This window comes from Dromiciops gliroides, chromosome 6 (assembly GCF_019393635.1).
Source record: "Dromiciops gliroides isolate mDroGli1 chromosome 6, mDroGli1.pri, whole genome shotgun sequence".
Classification (NCBI taxonomy): domain Eukaryota; kingdom Metazoa; phylum Chordata; class Mammalia; order Microbiotheria; family Microbiotheriidae; genus Dromiciops; species Dromiciops gliroides.
This window is the reverse complement of record NC_057866.1, coordinates 274225862-274240827: the sequence shown is the minus strand read 5'-3', so window position 1 is coordinate 274240827 and position 14966 is coordinate 274225862. Positions and strand designations below refer to the sequence as shown.

At 45.8% G+C, this 14966-nt stretch overlaps 1 protein-coding gene across 1 annotated transcript in view; it reads right to left on the bottom strand.

Annotated features, from left to right (window-relative positions):
* Positions 1–14966, bottom strand: part of PRSS12 (serine protease 12) — an 86723-nt gene that overhangs the window by 48206 nt on the left and 23551 nt on the right. The window contains 3 exon segments of the mRNA XM_043969554.1: positions 995–1145; positions 5502–5680; positions 13202–13340. Coding sequence (XP_043825489.1) covers positions 995–1145; positions 5502–5680; positions 13202–13340 — 469 coding nt within the window.

Below are 14966 nucleotides of genomic sequence, written 5' to 3'. Positions count from 1 at the left end.
CATTCCATTGTCTGTGGGAGGAGAGATAAATAAGCATCACTTAGGCCCCCAAGTCACCTGTGAATTCAGAGTAAACCTTTCTGTTGGGACCCAGGAATAATCGAAAGGCATCTGTATGTTAAATATATTCATGCTTAATGTGGTGGTGAAACCAAGAATTATGGAAGCCAGTTTAGAGAACCAAGGGGTCCAAGGGCCTGAGAAAGTCGAGAGCTGAGGGGGAAGCTGGGCGACTCCTGACAAAGGATGCCAGATAATGAGAGGCTGCTGGGAACAGCCAGGCAGGAAAGCCATCAATCACAAAGTTCACTTAACCCCCTAGCATCCAGCGGCTATTCTGGGTAGTGAGCGTCCAAGTACAAAGCCTAAAGCAATCCCTACCGAGAAAAAAGCCAACAAGTACCTAGTATGGACAGAATACATTCAAAAGAATGAATACAGATACATGGAAATGATTTCACGACCAGCTGGTTGGCAGGGGGAAGCACTAACAATGGGGCATCACGAAAGGGCTCTAGCGGCAGACGACGGTGTTTGGGCTGCATCCTGAAGGGAGAGAGGGGCTCTATAGGAGACGGAGATGAGAAGAGAACAGATTCCAGGGGTGAGCCGGACACGGCACGGGTGGGAAGACAAGTGGTGCCTTTCAGGGCCCTAGAGAAAGCCGATTGGCTGGATCTCAGAAGAGACAGGCACAGAAGAAGGCCCCTTTGGGCCATCCAAGGGCCAGCCAGGGCAGCACAAGGAACAAAGACGGCTATCGAGTCAGAAGGTTGGTCAGGTCCCTGGCATGCTGTGTGCTTGGTGTATGATCTTGGGCAAGTCAAGTCTCTTCCCCTGACCCTGGTTTCCTCCTCTGTAAAATGAGATCGGACAACATGAGTTCACAGATCTTTGAGTCTGGTCTTTCAACAGCATGATTAGAAAAGGGCAGCCCTTGTGTTTTGATCCTCAGTGCTACAAACAAACAAGTAAGTAAAGGAAGGAGCCAGACCTCAGGCCCAGCTGGCGGCAGACCACTTCAGCATCTGCGTCGTCCCACTGGTCATCACACACCGTGCCCCACTGCCCTGCGTGATAGAGCTCCACTCGACCCTCGTGGTCACTGCGCCCACCAACAAGCCTCACGGGTGTCCAGGCAGGAGCTGTGGGACCAGAGACAAAGAAAGGAAAGTCGTGTTACTGGAAGCTAGACCCCAGCAAGCTGGAGCAGGCTTCACTCTCCAAGATGGACGACTAAGCCCCCCAAGGTGGGAGGCAACTGGAGCCAGGTGTAAGCAAAGCCGAACGTGGGCAAGGACAAAACGTCTCGTGTCAGGCTCACTGTCACGCAGGCAGGACACAAAAACCCATAAAAACCATGGCGGCAGGAAGAGGACCCACAATCAGAGGAGCTGAGGGGGCCTCATGAAATGTCACAGATGAAAGGACCTCAGGCTCATCTAGTCTAAAGATGACTCGGGCCCATAGAAGTCAAGGAAAGCCCCCTAAATATAGGGGCAGTGGCAGGGCTGGGACTGAGTCTAATGCCACACCCAACACACACATGTATGTGTGTACATATGTGTGTATATGTGTGTATGTACATATACACACATACAGAGATACCTAATTTGACAAAAGATGCTAGATTTTTAGACCTTTTCACCTCCACTATTGTTATGGTGGTGATAAAATAATTTCTATTCACAAAATAGTTTGCCCAACCTACTATCATTAATAATGCCATTTATCATATTAGTCATGATGCTTTCAAAGTAGTCATTCTTCTAGGGAGCCTTTTATTAATGAAACCAGTCAGAGTTTAATACCAGAAGATAAGGACTGGACTCAAGACATCTCAGAAGAGGAAACTCCCAGTACAAATGCAGGAAAGACTTGAACCCAGGACTTCCCAGTCCTCTGGCCCTAGTGCCTCTCATCCTTTGGCAAACCATGACCCTGGATCATTCACACCTTTAACCTCTTCTACTTCTCTTTATGGGCTGTGGCTGGAGGACGTCACTGAGCCGTGCTGATGAAGTGCACTCCTGTTACCCATCCTTACCCGGGCCCTCACCTCAGCACGGCAGTCCTTTCATTCCTCCCTAATCAATTCCCTATCTCACTCCCCACAAAAGGTAATCTAAATGTTTTCTTCCTGTTTCCTCTCCCCATAGCTCACCCTCTCCCTCAGCTGAGGACCTCCACGCTTAATTGTACTGAGAAAATGGAAGCCACTCTCTACAAGCTCCCTCTTCTTCCCTTCTCTTCATTTCAAAACCCCTTGACATTATCTCCCCTTTTCACCGCCTTCAAGTAGAAGAAGCAAAAGCAGTTTAGCACGGTGCCTGGCACTGGTGCTTAATAAATGGTTATGGACTGATTGATTGGTGGTAACCTCAACAAACTTCCATAGGCTTAATCATTACCTTTATGCAGGTGATTCCCAGATCTACATATTGAGGCCTAATATCTCCCTTGAACACTGGTCCTTCACCACCAATTGTAACTGCCCATTGGATATTTCAGTCTGGATGTCCCAGAGACATCTAAAACTCAACAAGTCCAAAATGGAACTCATCTTTTCCCTAAGCCTTCCCTTCTTCCAAACTTCCACCATTCTTCAAGTCTCCTAGGTTCATAAAATGGTACCCTCAACTCATCACTCTCCCTCACCCCTCACATCCAATCAGTGGCCACATCTTGCCATTTCTATTTCTACAACTTCTCTCTCATCCAATATCTTCTCACTATTCACATAGTTATCACCTTAGTTCAGGCCCCTATCCCCTATCACTTGGATTATTGCAACAGACTCCAAAGTGGTCTCTCTGCCTCAAGTCACTGACTTCTCCAGTCCACTTTATATATAATTGTTGTAGTAGTTGTCCTTAAGCACAGGTCTGGACCAGCTCATTACCCAGCTCAAGAACTTCCAGTGGCTCCCTGTTGTCTCTAAGATCAAACATAAACTTGTCTGCTTATGTTTTAAAGCCCTTCACAACCTACAATCCACCTTTCCAACTTCACTGTACATAACTCTACCTCCCTCGCTCCATGATCCAGACCAATGCTGTTTTGTGTTTATCTCACACAAGACTCTGCCCCTCATCCTTATGTCTGTGCACAGGATGTTCCCAATGCCTGGATCCCTCTCCTTCTTGACCCATGTCTCCTCTTTTCCTTTATAGTTCAAGCACCTTCTTTGACATGAGACCCTTCCTTGTGCACCCAAGGCCAGTGCTCCCAACAACACTATATTTATGTGTAGCTATTCTCTTGACATTTGTTCTGTAAGTCGTTACAAATCTCCCTGCTGTCTACATTAGACAACACTACTCCTTGAGAAGACGGATGATTAATTCTTTGTATGCCTGGCACTTAGGAGACAAGCAGTGAACTTTGATTGATTGGTGATTTCTGATACCTACGCTACATTGCCAGTAATAATATAATTAGTAATTCCAATAAATGATAACAGGTTGGTAGAAATCATGTCCATGATTCTATTTAAAAGCATAGAAAAGAATGACAAATCTAATATGATATGTAGTTTAGACTTAAATGCTAGTACTGTTTCATTTATTGACTCAAGCAATAATAGAAAAATTTAATTAGAAACATAATTATTTTAAAAGACAACAAAGAGTTTAGAAATACAGGGTGTCCCAAAAGTCTCAGTGCTATGCTTTAATAGGCTAAATTGCATCTGGGTTTCATAAACCTAAGCCAATTGAGGTTTCAAGTTGGTCTTCCTACCAATTATTTTAATTAAAGCCTTGAATTCCTGGATTATATTTGCTTCCTTCCCTAAGCTGCCCTTCTAATGCCTCACCCCAGGATGGAGGTGATCCTGAGCTGAAAAACCTGGGTTTGGCAAGTGTTACTGAGAACTGAATGGGTATTGAGCCAAGGCACAGTGATTGGTTGCTTGCCCATCAACCATTTCTTCTCTTTGAGCCTCAGTTTCTTCATCTGTAAAAAGGGGACAATAATATCTATGATATCTACACCACAGAGTTGTAAACCTCAAATGAGATATAGTAAAGTGCTCAGTAAATCTTAATCCACCATACAAATATTAGTTATTATCATGGAAATGGGCTGGGGTTTAAGATATGCAAAAGCATGAGAAATTGATGATTACTCCTGGGCATAGGAATGTCTGAGTCTCAATGTAGATGGTCTTGAAGACCTTGCTAAAGAGTCTGCATTTTATTTTACTGGCCAATGCCTACTTAAAAGAATGTAGATTGGCAGAGTAAAGATACTAAGACTATACATTGAGAAGATCATCTTTGGGGCAGCTAGGTGGCACAGAGGATAAAGTACTGGCCCTGGATTCAGGAGGATCTGAGTTCAAATCCAGCCTCAGACATTTGACACTTACTAGCTGTGTGACCCTGAGCAAGTCACTTAACCCTCATTGCCCCACCAAAAAAAAAAGATTATCTTGGCAGCTACATGAAGGGTAGTTTGGAGAAGTAAGAGAATGGAGCCAAGAAGACCAATTGGAAAGGTTCTGTTGACTAGGCAGGAGGAGATGAGGACTTGAACTCCAGTCAGAGAGGAGATTGTTGTCAGAGATACTATAAATACAAAATGGTAATGCACTGGCAGCTGATGGGAGGTGGGGGTTGAAGGGTCAAGGATTACAGGATTCAGAAGTGGTGGGCACCTTGGAGACCAGCGAGTCCAACGCCCTCATTTTATAGTGAAAGAAACTAAAGATGAGAGGGGGGAAAGTGAGCTGCCTAGATTCACCCGGGAAGTCAGCAGCAGAGCAAAGATTTAAATCCTGGTCCTCAGATCCCAAATCCAAGACTCCTCCCAGGATGCCATGCTGTCAAAGGAAAGACTGGTTTTTAATCTGCTGAAAATGAAATATTCTAAAAATAAATCAAGGGAATTGTGATTCAACACTTAGCCACATTCATTATGAGGAAGATTTCAGAAGACCATAAAATTCGACATTTCTAAATCATACCACATTTAAAGTAACCTTTCTAAGAAAAGAACCATGGCAAATCTGGTCATTCGTGATTATGACAATAGCTGCAATGTATATCACGTATATGTCTATGTGCATATACAATGTACATTGCAGTGATTGTCATGTATGTACATATTCTATATCATTACATCTATTATATATTAGCAATATATTGTCAATCATATGTAATATGTAGAATATTATAATATGTTAAACATACACAATCCACATCTCATTTTAAGGTTTACAAAACATTGTACAAAAATTATCTCATTTAAGCCTCACAACCCAGTGCATTATTTACTAAAGGCATTCACATCCTCATTTTGCAGATGAGCAAACGGTCTCAGAGAGATTAAATGATTTGCAGATGATATAATTAGTAAGCATCAGGGGCAGGATTAGAAACCTGGTCCCTCCTGATTGTATGCTTTTTTTTTTTTTTTTTTGCCAAACCTGGCTGCTTCCCTGTGCCAAAACCACACCAAAACTGAAAAAAGAAAACCCTTGGTTATTATTGTGGTACCCTGGTAAAAGCTGCACGAGACTGCTGCTGCTGTCTTCTGTGGACACATCCCTGGGGGCCCAGCATCTCGTTCACAAATCAGGATGTTGTCTTCATCCCCTCGGCAGTGAACGTTGCTCCAGTGAATAGGAATGAGGCCCAGCTCAGCCACTGGGGTCTGCTTGGCTGTCCCTTTGGCCCTAGGAGGCAGAAAACCACAGGTAAGTTTTGAAAATGAGTCTCTGAGCATAATTATCTAGAAACATGAGAAGGATGGGGAGGAGGAAAGGGGAAAGAGCTTTCAAGGAAATTAAGACATCCGATCAAAGCTCTGGCAAACCAGCCACAATAACATCGTTCTTTTCACTAGTTCTGCAAGACTTTTCATTTTTACAGACCTTTTAAAATGACATTAGCTTTTTAATTTGGGGGCAGAAAGAGACTTGCCAATTAAATCCTAATTAAAGAAGATAAATCATTGATGGTTCCCAAAGCACAGTTCTGACCACGTTATCCTCTATGATCCGATACAGACTGCTCTGTCTGGTAGTGAAAGTTCTTCTTACCTTCCCCTTCCACCATCCACATGACATTCTATCTTGTGTTTTTATGCTTTTGCACAGACTGTCCCCTAGGTCTGGAATACACTTCCTCCTTGTGTCTGCTGTTTTAAATCCCTAGCTTCTTCTAAGGCGCAGTTCAAGCACCTATTTCTAGCTGAGGACCGCTGCCCCATCCCTCCAACCCCCTCTCCCCATGACCTGGTTTTTGCTGTGTGTGTGTGTGTGTGCGCACGCGCATATGGATGTATATATAAAGCATACACAAAGCAGAAACTAGATCTGTCTTCACACACACACACACACACACACACACACACACGTCATTTCCCCTAATGGAGTATAAGCTTCCTGAGGGCACTACCTGTTTTACTTTTGTCTTTGTTTCCCCAGTTTCTGGCACGTAGTGGGTGGTTTTTCACTGCTTGATTATAATCAAGTTTCATTTTTCTTTCAATTCACCTGTGATTTCACTGGCACAGGGTAATTCTACCAATGGAGAAAGCTGCTTTCTGATAGGCTAACAGAGTAGGCAAGGACAACAAAAAGCAGCCACTGTGTGGCAGAGGTTAGTTTGGAATCCAAGGTCTTCCTGACTCCTAACTGTCCCTCCCTGTATGATGCCATGCTGTCTCCTGCTCCCCTATGTCACTGCTTACTCAATGTCCCATCCTGTGTCGGGGGTGAAGAAGACATTAGACTGTGAGCTCCCCAAAGGCAGGAATTGCCTTTTACCTTTCTTTGTAGTCCCTAGCACTCACTACTGTGCCTGGCATATAGTAGGTGCTTAATAAATGTTTGTGGACTGACTGAGTGACAGACAGGCAGACTTCTCACACAGGTAGTTTTGTATCTGCTCCCAAACAGCCCTCTCTTGTATCTATGTACTGTCGGGCACTGGTCTCACATGGCCCCCAACCAAATGCAAGTGTCCTTGTCCTAACAAAGAAATGGTGGGAGTGGGTATAGCCTTGCTCATAGGAGGGAGATGATAGAAATTGATGACTTCACACATTGTGCCAACCGCGTCTCTTCAGGAGCAGGTTAAGAAAAACAAAAAAGAATTATCAGTATGAGAGAAAAGGCACAATGCAGACTGGCATGATGGAATGATCGTGGAGCCAAAAGGGGCATTATAAACCATCTGGTGGAAGGACCTCCCTTTATAGCTGAGGAACAAGGGCCAGCCCAGAGCAGTTAGGTGACTTGCCCAGGGTCACAGAGTTGGCATGTGTTCAAGGTGAGATTGGTATCTAGCTTTTCTCCGCTCCACAACCAGTGCCCACTATGCCGCACTACCTTTCATTAAGACCTCTAGTTTCGGGGCAGCTAGGTGGCACAGTGGATAAAGCTCCGGCCCTGGAGTCAGGAGTACCTGAGTTCAAATCCAGCCTCAGACACTTAACACTTACTAGCTGTGTGACATACCAAGTCACTTAACCCCCCAATTGCCTCACTAAAAAAAAAAAAAGAAAAGAAAAAAAGAAAAAAGCTCTGTGACCTTGGGCAAATGACAATCATTTGGCCTCAATTTCGTCATCAGTAAAATAAATGGGTTTCTATCAGGTGATCTCTTGGGTTTTCCCAGCTGCTGGACACTGGGTAAATGACTTAAACCCTCTAGAAATGGAGGGCATTGGACTAGATGGTGTCCAGAGGCCCTGCCTCCTCTACAAGTATGATCCTTAGGCCACTCCAGGGCTCTGAAGGAGCTTGAAGGATCCCTTGTGTGTGGCCAGGGCTGAACCCCTGTATTAGCACCCCAATGTACAGATAAGGAAACTGAGGCTCAAGCACATCAAACAAGCCACCCATGGGCACACACCTGGCCCCAAGTGTGGTTTTAAGCCTAGTTTTCCTGAATCCAAGTGAAACCTCCTTTCCACTCCAGCATCCTCCAACATTCTAGGACTGGAACAAAGGAAGACATTGGAGCTCTGCATTTCCAAAGTCCTTTCCAAAGTTACATTTTTTGGGAGACTTTGTGTCCAATTACTATCAAAGCTAAAAGTTAAAATAAATGATCTGAGAGATGACCAGTTCCTGATTAAAATAATGAGCTTGGGCAGGAGGAATGTGAAGCTGATTACCCAAGAACCAGCTCCAGATGGATCCCAACTCATCTCATCTAATTCCCAGATTTTATAAGAAGTTGCTGTGACTGAATACAGACCGATACTAAATATTCTAAAGGGGCTTAAATACTTATTCCAACAGGCGTGGTGTCCCTAGAAATGCCACTCTGGAAGTCCACCCAGAACGATGCCACTCTGAGTCCTGGCAGCAAATCCACTGGCATATTTAAGGGCCTATGACAGATGCCGTGACCATCCATGATGGCAGCAACAGAGGCAGGTCAGCCCAAGGTTGTGAACCATGCAAAGGGATGGCATGCTGAGGTATGAGTAGCACAATCAGGCTGACTTCTGGGAAATGGGTGGCTCGTCCAAATGATCAATTGATCTCTCTCTCTCTCTCTCTCTCTCTCTCTCTCACACACACACACACACACACACACACACACACACACACACACACACACACACAGCCATTACAATGCTCTTAGGCTTGCAGAAGGTTTTAGAGACTTGGCCAGGGTCACACGGCTACTTAGGATCGGAGGCAGTATTTGAACCTGAACGTCTTGGACACCAAAGTCTGTGTGCTATCCACTATGCCATGCTTCCTCTCTTCTCTAAGACTTCCCAGTTCAGAGTCTCAGTCTTCTGCTCTTTTTTCCTTCATGCCTCAATTCATATGGGTTTTTTCTCTGGAAATCAGTTTTTTTAAGAAAAATAATTTATACAGTCTCATTTATGCATAGGCTTCTAGCTGGAAGGGACTTCAGAGGTCGTTTAGTTCAGCCCTCTAATTTTACATTAAGGGGAAATGGCGTTCAAAGAAGGTCCAGAGACTGGGCCATAGTTATACAGCGAATAAATAGCAACAAGAACAAATGCTAAGGATTCACACAAAAACACAACAATCTCTGCCCTGAAGGGACTTACTTACACACTCCCTGGGGTATACAACAGGCACACAGATGAGCACTTAAATGGGACTCTGACCTCATTGATTTGAATCTTCTCTTAAACCCCAATGTGCAGTGCCCTTCCTCACTTGCTGTTGACATACCATTGGAACACATGGGCAATCCACTTTTGCCACCTGACCAGACAATTCTCTCTTATGATTAGAAGAGAAAGTAAGAACCCCAGTAAGAGGATAATCAGGATGCTTTGCAAAAGGGGCAGCAGGATCTGAGCCTTGAAGGCAGATCAGGACTCTGAGAAGCAGAGGTGACAAGGAAACATATTCTAGGCATGAGGAGAGTGGGGGGTCAATCCATACAGACAAGGAATGGCGTGCTCACAAGGACCATGTGAATTTCCAGGAGGGTTGATTTCAGGCCAAGCTAGAATGGCGGCCACTGGAGATTGGAGATGTGGCCTCTGCCTCCTTGGAGAGCTCTAAAACAGAGGCAAGGTGACCCTTTGTTGGGTGCATTATGGGGGAAGGACTCTTTTGTGCATGGGTTGGACCAGATATCCCCTTTGGTCCCTTCCAACTCCAAAATTATGTGGTTTGGGGGATGGGTGCCAACTATGTGGAAGATGTGCAATTGACTCAGCAGACACAGGATAGGAGCCAGCTCCCCCAGACTCCAAATCCCGGGTTCTTTATGAAACACCTGGCACTAACCAGGCCAGGGGGATTTTGTAAATCTCTCTGCTCCATTCTCAGGAAGTAAAGCAGCAAGTCGGCTTTCCTGGGTCAGCATCAATTGTCACTTGTCCACACACAACTGGTTATTGGCAAGAAGCAACTGGGAAGCATCTCTCAGTGGTGACTGAGCATCTGTCCTAGATGCCTCCTCTTTCCTGAGTGATTCTAAAGGGGAAAGTCTATGCTAATCTGGTGAGCAATTAATCCTGTCCCTTGCTCCCATGAGCCCACTGGTCACAAAGTGTAATTGGAAATCTCTTCTTGGGTCAATCTATTCTTGAAGTCAAAAGTTAATCATTTATAGTTCAACTTCAATAAAAAGGTCTCAGTTTCTCATATCCTCAAATTTTCACGTGGTTTTCAACAGAGATATTTAACTATTGGATTTTACATCTAGAGATGCACAGGACCTCAGAGTGCAGTCAGTCAAGGAGCATTAATTATGAACTTACTACATGTAGATATGAAGTGAAAAAACCCAGCCTGTGACCTCAAGGAGTTTACATCCAATAGGAAACAACGTGTCAGTAATTAGGTACGTACTGGCTATATACAGAATACGTGGAAAGCAATCCAAGAGGGGAAGGCATTAACAGGTGGGGGTACCACATCGTCCCATCCCCCTTGTTTGACAGATGAGGAAACTGGGGCCCAGGGAGGGGACATGACTAAGCCCAAGGTCATAGCTGGGGAGCTGGAAGGGACCTCGCACGCCATCTGGTGAAGCCTCCTTATTTTGTTTGTTTGTTTTTTTGTTTTTTACAGGGCAATGGGGGTTAAGTGACTTGCCCAGGGTCACACAGCTAGTAAGTGTCAAGTGTCTGAGGCCGGATTTGAACTCGGGTCCTCCTGAATCCAGGGCCGGTCCATTATCCACTGCGCCACCTAGTGCCCCTGAAGCCTCCTTATTTTAAAGTTAATGCAAGGAGCTGAAGGGGTTTACCCCCGTTCATACAAGTAGGAAGTGGCAGAGGTGAGCTTGGAACCTCATCCTTCTGACTCCAGAACACTCTCCTCAAAAATCCTGGCCACTTTAACTCGATCTGATTGGCTCATGAGATGATAGGTCTAAAGCTGGAAGTGATCCCAAAGGGAACTGTTCCACCCCCACCCCTGTTTTACAGATGAGGAAACAGACGTCCATTTAGGTCACTTACGGGATCACCCAAGGAGTTGGGACTCCAAACAATTGCTCTGAGCACTTAAATCCTAGTCATTTTAACTGACTTTGGCCAACCTAGCACATTTCAGCATTGATCAAAACACTCCCACTTCTGGAAATTAATCTTTTTTTTTTAAAGGGTGGTATCCAGACCTACTCACCTCGAATGATACCAAGGATTCTGTTCCAATATTTACTCTTCCCTTTGCTATCATTTGTCCTTAGAGAGTAATCCCCTAGTCCATACCCATCTTGGGAAGGAGACGTGAGCCTCCCCACTCTAGAAAGAGCCCTGTGTCACCACAGTAACTGAGGGTCCAGAGATTGAATTTGTAAGCCTGAAGAAACTCTACATTGTAACGTGTGAAGGTTCTCATCACCCCTTGCTGGACTGTTTCCATGGTCTGTCAATGGGTCTGTCTGTGGTGTCCCCCCAATCCAATCTGTCCTTCACTTGGCCACCCAAGCAGTATTCCTAAAGTGCAGATTAGACCACACCTCTGCTCAAGAAATATCAATGGCTCCCTATTGCCTCTAGGATAAAATGCAAACTCCTCGATTTGGCCACGATCAGATCCTGTCTGTCTTTCCAGACTTATTTCACAATGCTCTGTTGTGTATTTTACAGTTCCACCAAACTGTCATGTTCACCCTTCCAGGAGAGCCCATTTCCTACCTCTGAGCCTTTGCTCAGGCTGCCCCCATGCCTGCAGGGCACTCACTCTTCACCTCTGGCTCCAAGACACCTTCATCTCCTCCCAGGCTCAGCTCCAGCATCGTCTTCTACCCAAGTCTATGCCAATCTCTTCTTCCCTCCCCAAAGCTGCTAATGGTCTTCGATGACTTTATATTGACTTAGTATATAGTTTGTATTTATTTATTTCATCCAATCCATCGACCCTCGAGCATTTATCAAGCTTTAGGCATTGCACTCAGCACTGGGGATAGCATTACAACATATCCCTCCTCACAGGGATGTAGCTCAGACATATGTAACTATAGACAGACTACAAAGAGAATCAGTGTAAACAGATACAAAGTTCCATCCAAGGTAGCCTGGGAGGGCTCTGTGTGGAGGATGGATTGGATAGGGAAGAGACTGACAGCCCAAAGTCCAGTTGGGAGTCTGTTGCAGTTGTCCAGCAGAGGGGATGAAGGTCTGAACTAGCCTGATAACCATAAGTGAGGAGGAGGGGGACAGGAGAGCTGTCTAAAGTGGACATAATGGCTTCCCACTTCTTGGGGTCTGCAAATCGAGGGTGGGAGACTACTCACGGGTAGGTTTGAGGGATTCCTTTTCATCTGTGGGTTAGGAATGGGGAACATTCCAACTCCAATAAAACCCAGTCTTCAATATATTGGGTCGTGGGGAATGCAGCAAACGGGTCAGGGCTCCTTTCTCTGCTTCCTCTCCCGAGCTGGGGGTGGTGCCTGGGACCACCCCCAAGGGGCACACTCGGGAGACCTGGGCCATGAACCTAGCTACTTTGGGGAAAGGACTCAGGGATCCATCGCCCTGTTCCAAATATTTTATGTGTAGGTAGCTCAATGAAGGTGGGTTAGAAGCAAAGGCCAGCACCCGAGGATGGTGTGGGATGATGGGCAGTAGAATGTCAAGCTTCTAAGTCCTTCGCTCTATCTTCTAAAGACCAGAGAAGGCCTTGGATTACTCAGTACGCAGCACCTGCTCCACTGACTAACCTCCAGGGACTGATAGTATCCGAGGTATGTTTGTCCATGGGTCTTTCCCATTGGGAGATGTTGTTTTTATAGTGGCGTTTTAGGATGGGCAATGGGAGGGTAATTTCCCACACCAAAAGAGTCCTCTAGGTTTGCCTGAGGATCACACAGCTGGAAGGGTCCTTAGAAGTCATCAAGTCCAACCTCTTCATTTTACAAAAAAGGAAACTGAGGCCCAGAGAGGGGAAAGGACTTGCCCATGGTCACACAGCTAAGAAGTTTCAGAGGCGGGATTTGAACCCAAGTCTTTCTGATTCCAGGCTAGTGCTCTAGTCACTCTATACCATCAGGCCTCTTACCATATCTCACAAGGTCTTCCCTGATCCCCCAGGTGTCTCTGTCTCTGTGTATCTCTATGTCTCTGCATATCTCTGCATCTCTGCGTATCTGTGTGTCTCTGTCTCTCTCTCCCTCCAATCAAATGTAAACCCCTGGAGGTCAGGGCCTATTTCATCGTGGTCTTTGCCTTCCCCGATGCCTGGCACATAGGAGGCACTTAATGTTTGTCAAATTCAATAGGCCTGGAAACTCACCCGAGCCGCAGCTGCTGACAGATGACAGCCGCATCATTATCATCCCAGTCGCTGCTGCAGATTGCTCCCCAAACGCCTCTGGAGTACACTTCCACGGTACCTTCAAATTCATTTTTCCCACCTCGGAGGCGCAGTGACCCTAAAGAGGGGGACAGGCCCAAATTCCTTAACATGAGAACCCATTTGAACAGACTGAATCAGGCACTGGTAGGCACTTAATGAATGCTTATCAATGGATTGACTATTTGATCGACCGTAGCCGTGGGGCTTCTCTGCAAAGGTGGGAACCCAAGTCTGACAGACTCTGAGACTACCCCTTCTTCCCTGCATGAGGCAATGGCTTTAAATAAGGATTTCAGGAGCAGCTGCTAATTAGTATGCTGATAGGAAGCTCATGACACCTGCCAGCAATTTTAGACAAGCAGATAGTTGAATTCGAATCTAGTGGGGGGTAAAGAGGAGGGGGAAATGAGTGATTCAGCCACAGTCTTAGAAGGGGCGTTGGGCCCTCTTCAAGGGAGGTGGACAGGAGCCATGAAGGGGAGGTCAGGGCTTCCCTTCCAGGCCTATAACTAATTGTGGGACTGGGAAGCTGGTCATTTTACACATCCTGGACCTCTGCTCTCTCACATATTAAGGAAGGGGTATGAAGCCTCTCATAGCGTAATGGGAGTCTGGTGCAGTCAAGACCCCATTCGCTTGCTTGGCCAATCTGATGCCACCATTACCCATGGAAGGCACTAGGGAGCTTTCTTTTAGTAAAAACATGATGATGCATTAGGGAAATGGGGCATGGGTGGACCTACTCTGATGGGCTCTAATGACTAATTGGGAGGAGCCTTTTTAGACCTGACCTCTTCCACAAGGCCCCTTAGCTTCATCTTCTTAATCTGTGTTTCATTTGTGCCTGGGGGAGCGCAGCGACAATGCTCCTGGCTTCCAAGAGAGGCCTTGTGGTAAAGGGTCTTCTCCCCAGCTGATGCCTTGTGGGCCCCCCAGGAACGGTCAGTCATTGTCTTGTTCATTTCTGTTATAGGGAAGGGGAGAGGCACCTGCACAACCTTGTGAGTTGACATGGTCCTCAGGGTCCCATGGCTGCCTGGAGTTCCAGGCTGGGGTGACATCCATGTCCCAAAGAATAAGGAGTAACCTTGGAAAGACCCACCCAGCAGTCATACCACATGAACTTGGGGGACGGGGTGGGGGGGCATGTTCTCCAATGTAATGTAGGAACTGAGCTAAATTTTAAGTTAACTGGAAGAGCGTGTATACATGTATATATACTGATTGCCTCAGAAGATTTTAAAGTCACTGTAGTGACTGTGTACTCTATAAAAATTGGCATCAGCATAGTAATTATTCACCTATCTTTCCCACATCACTTTGAGATAGACCCTCAGCTGGTGCTCAGGTCACATCCATCCCAGGTTCCTTCTAAGTAGGACCTTCGGCTGAAATCAAACAAATTTGTTGTTCAGTTGTGACCCCATCTAGGGTTTTCTTGGCAGAGATACTGAAGCGGTTTGTCATTTCCTTCTCCAGCTCATTTGACAGATAAGGACACTGAGGCAAACAGGGTACAGTGACTTGCCCAAGGTCACACAGCTAATAAATGTCTGAGGTAGGACTGAAACTCAGATCTAGCTGAAGACTTTTGGATGGCTTAGGAAAGGGACGGGTTGATGGCCCATAGGTTGCTGAGCCAGAACGGAGAGGCATACATAAGTAGTGAGCTGCCTTTCTGCTGGCTCCTTTTGCTTCTTTT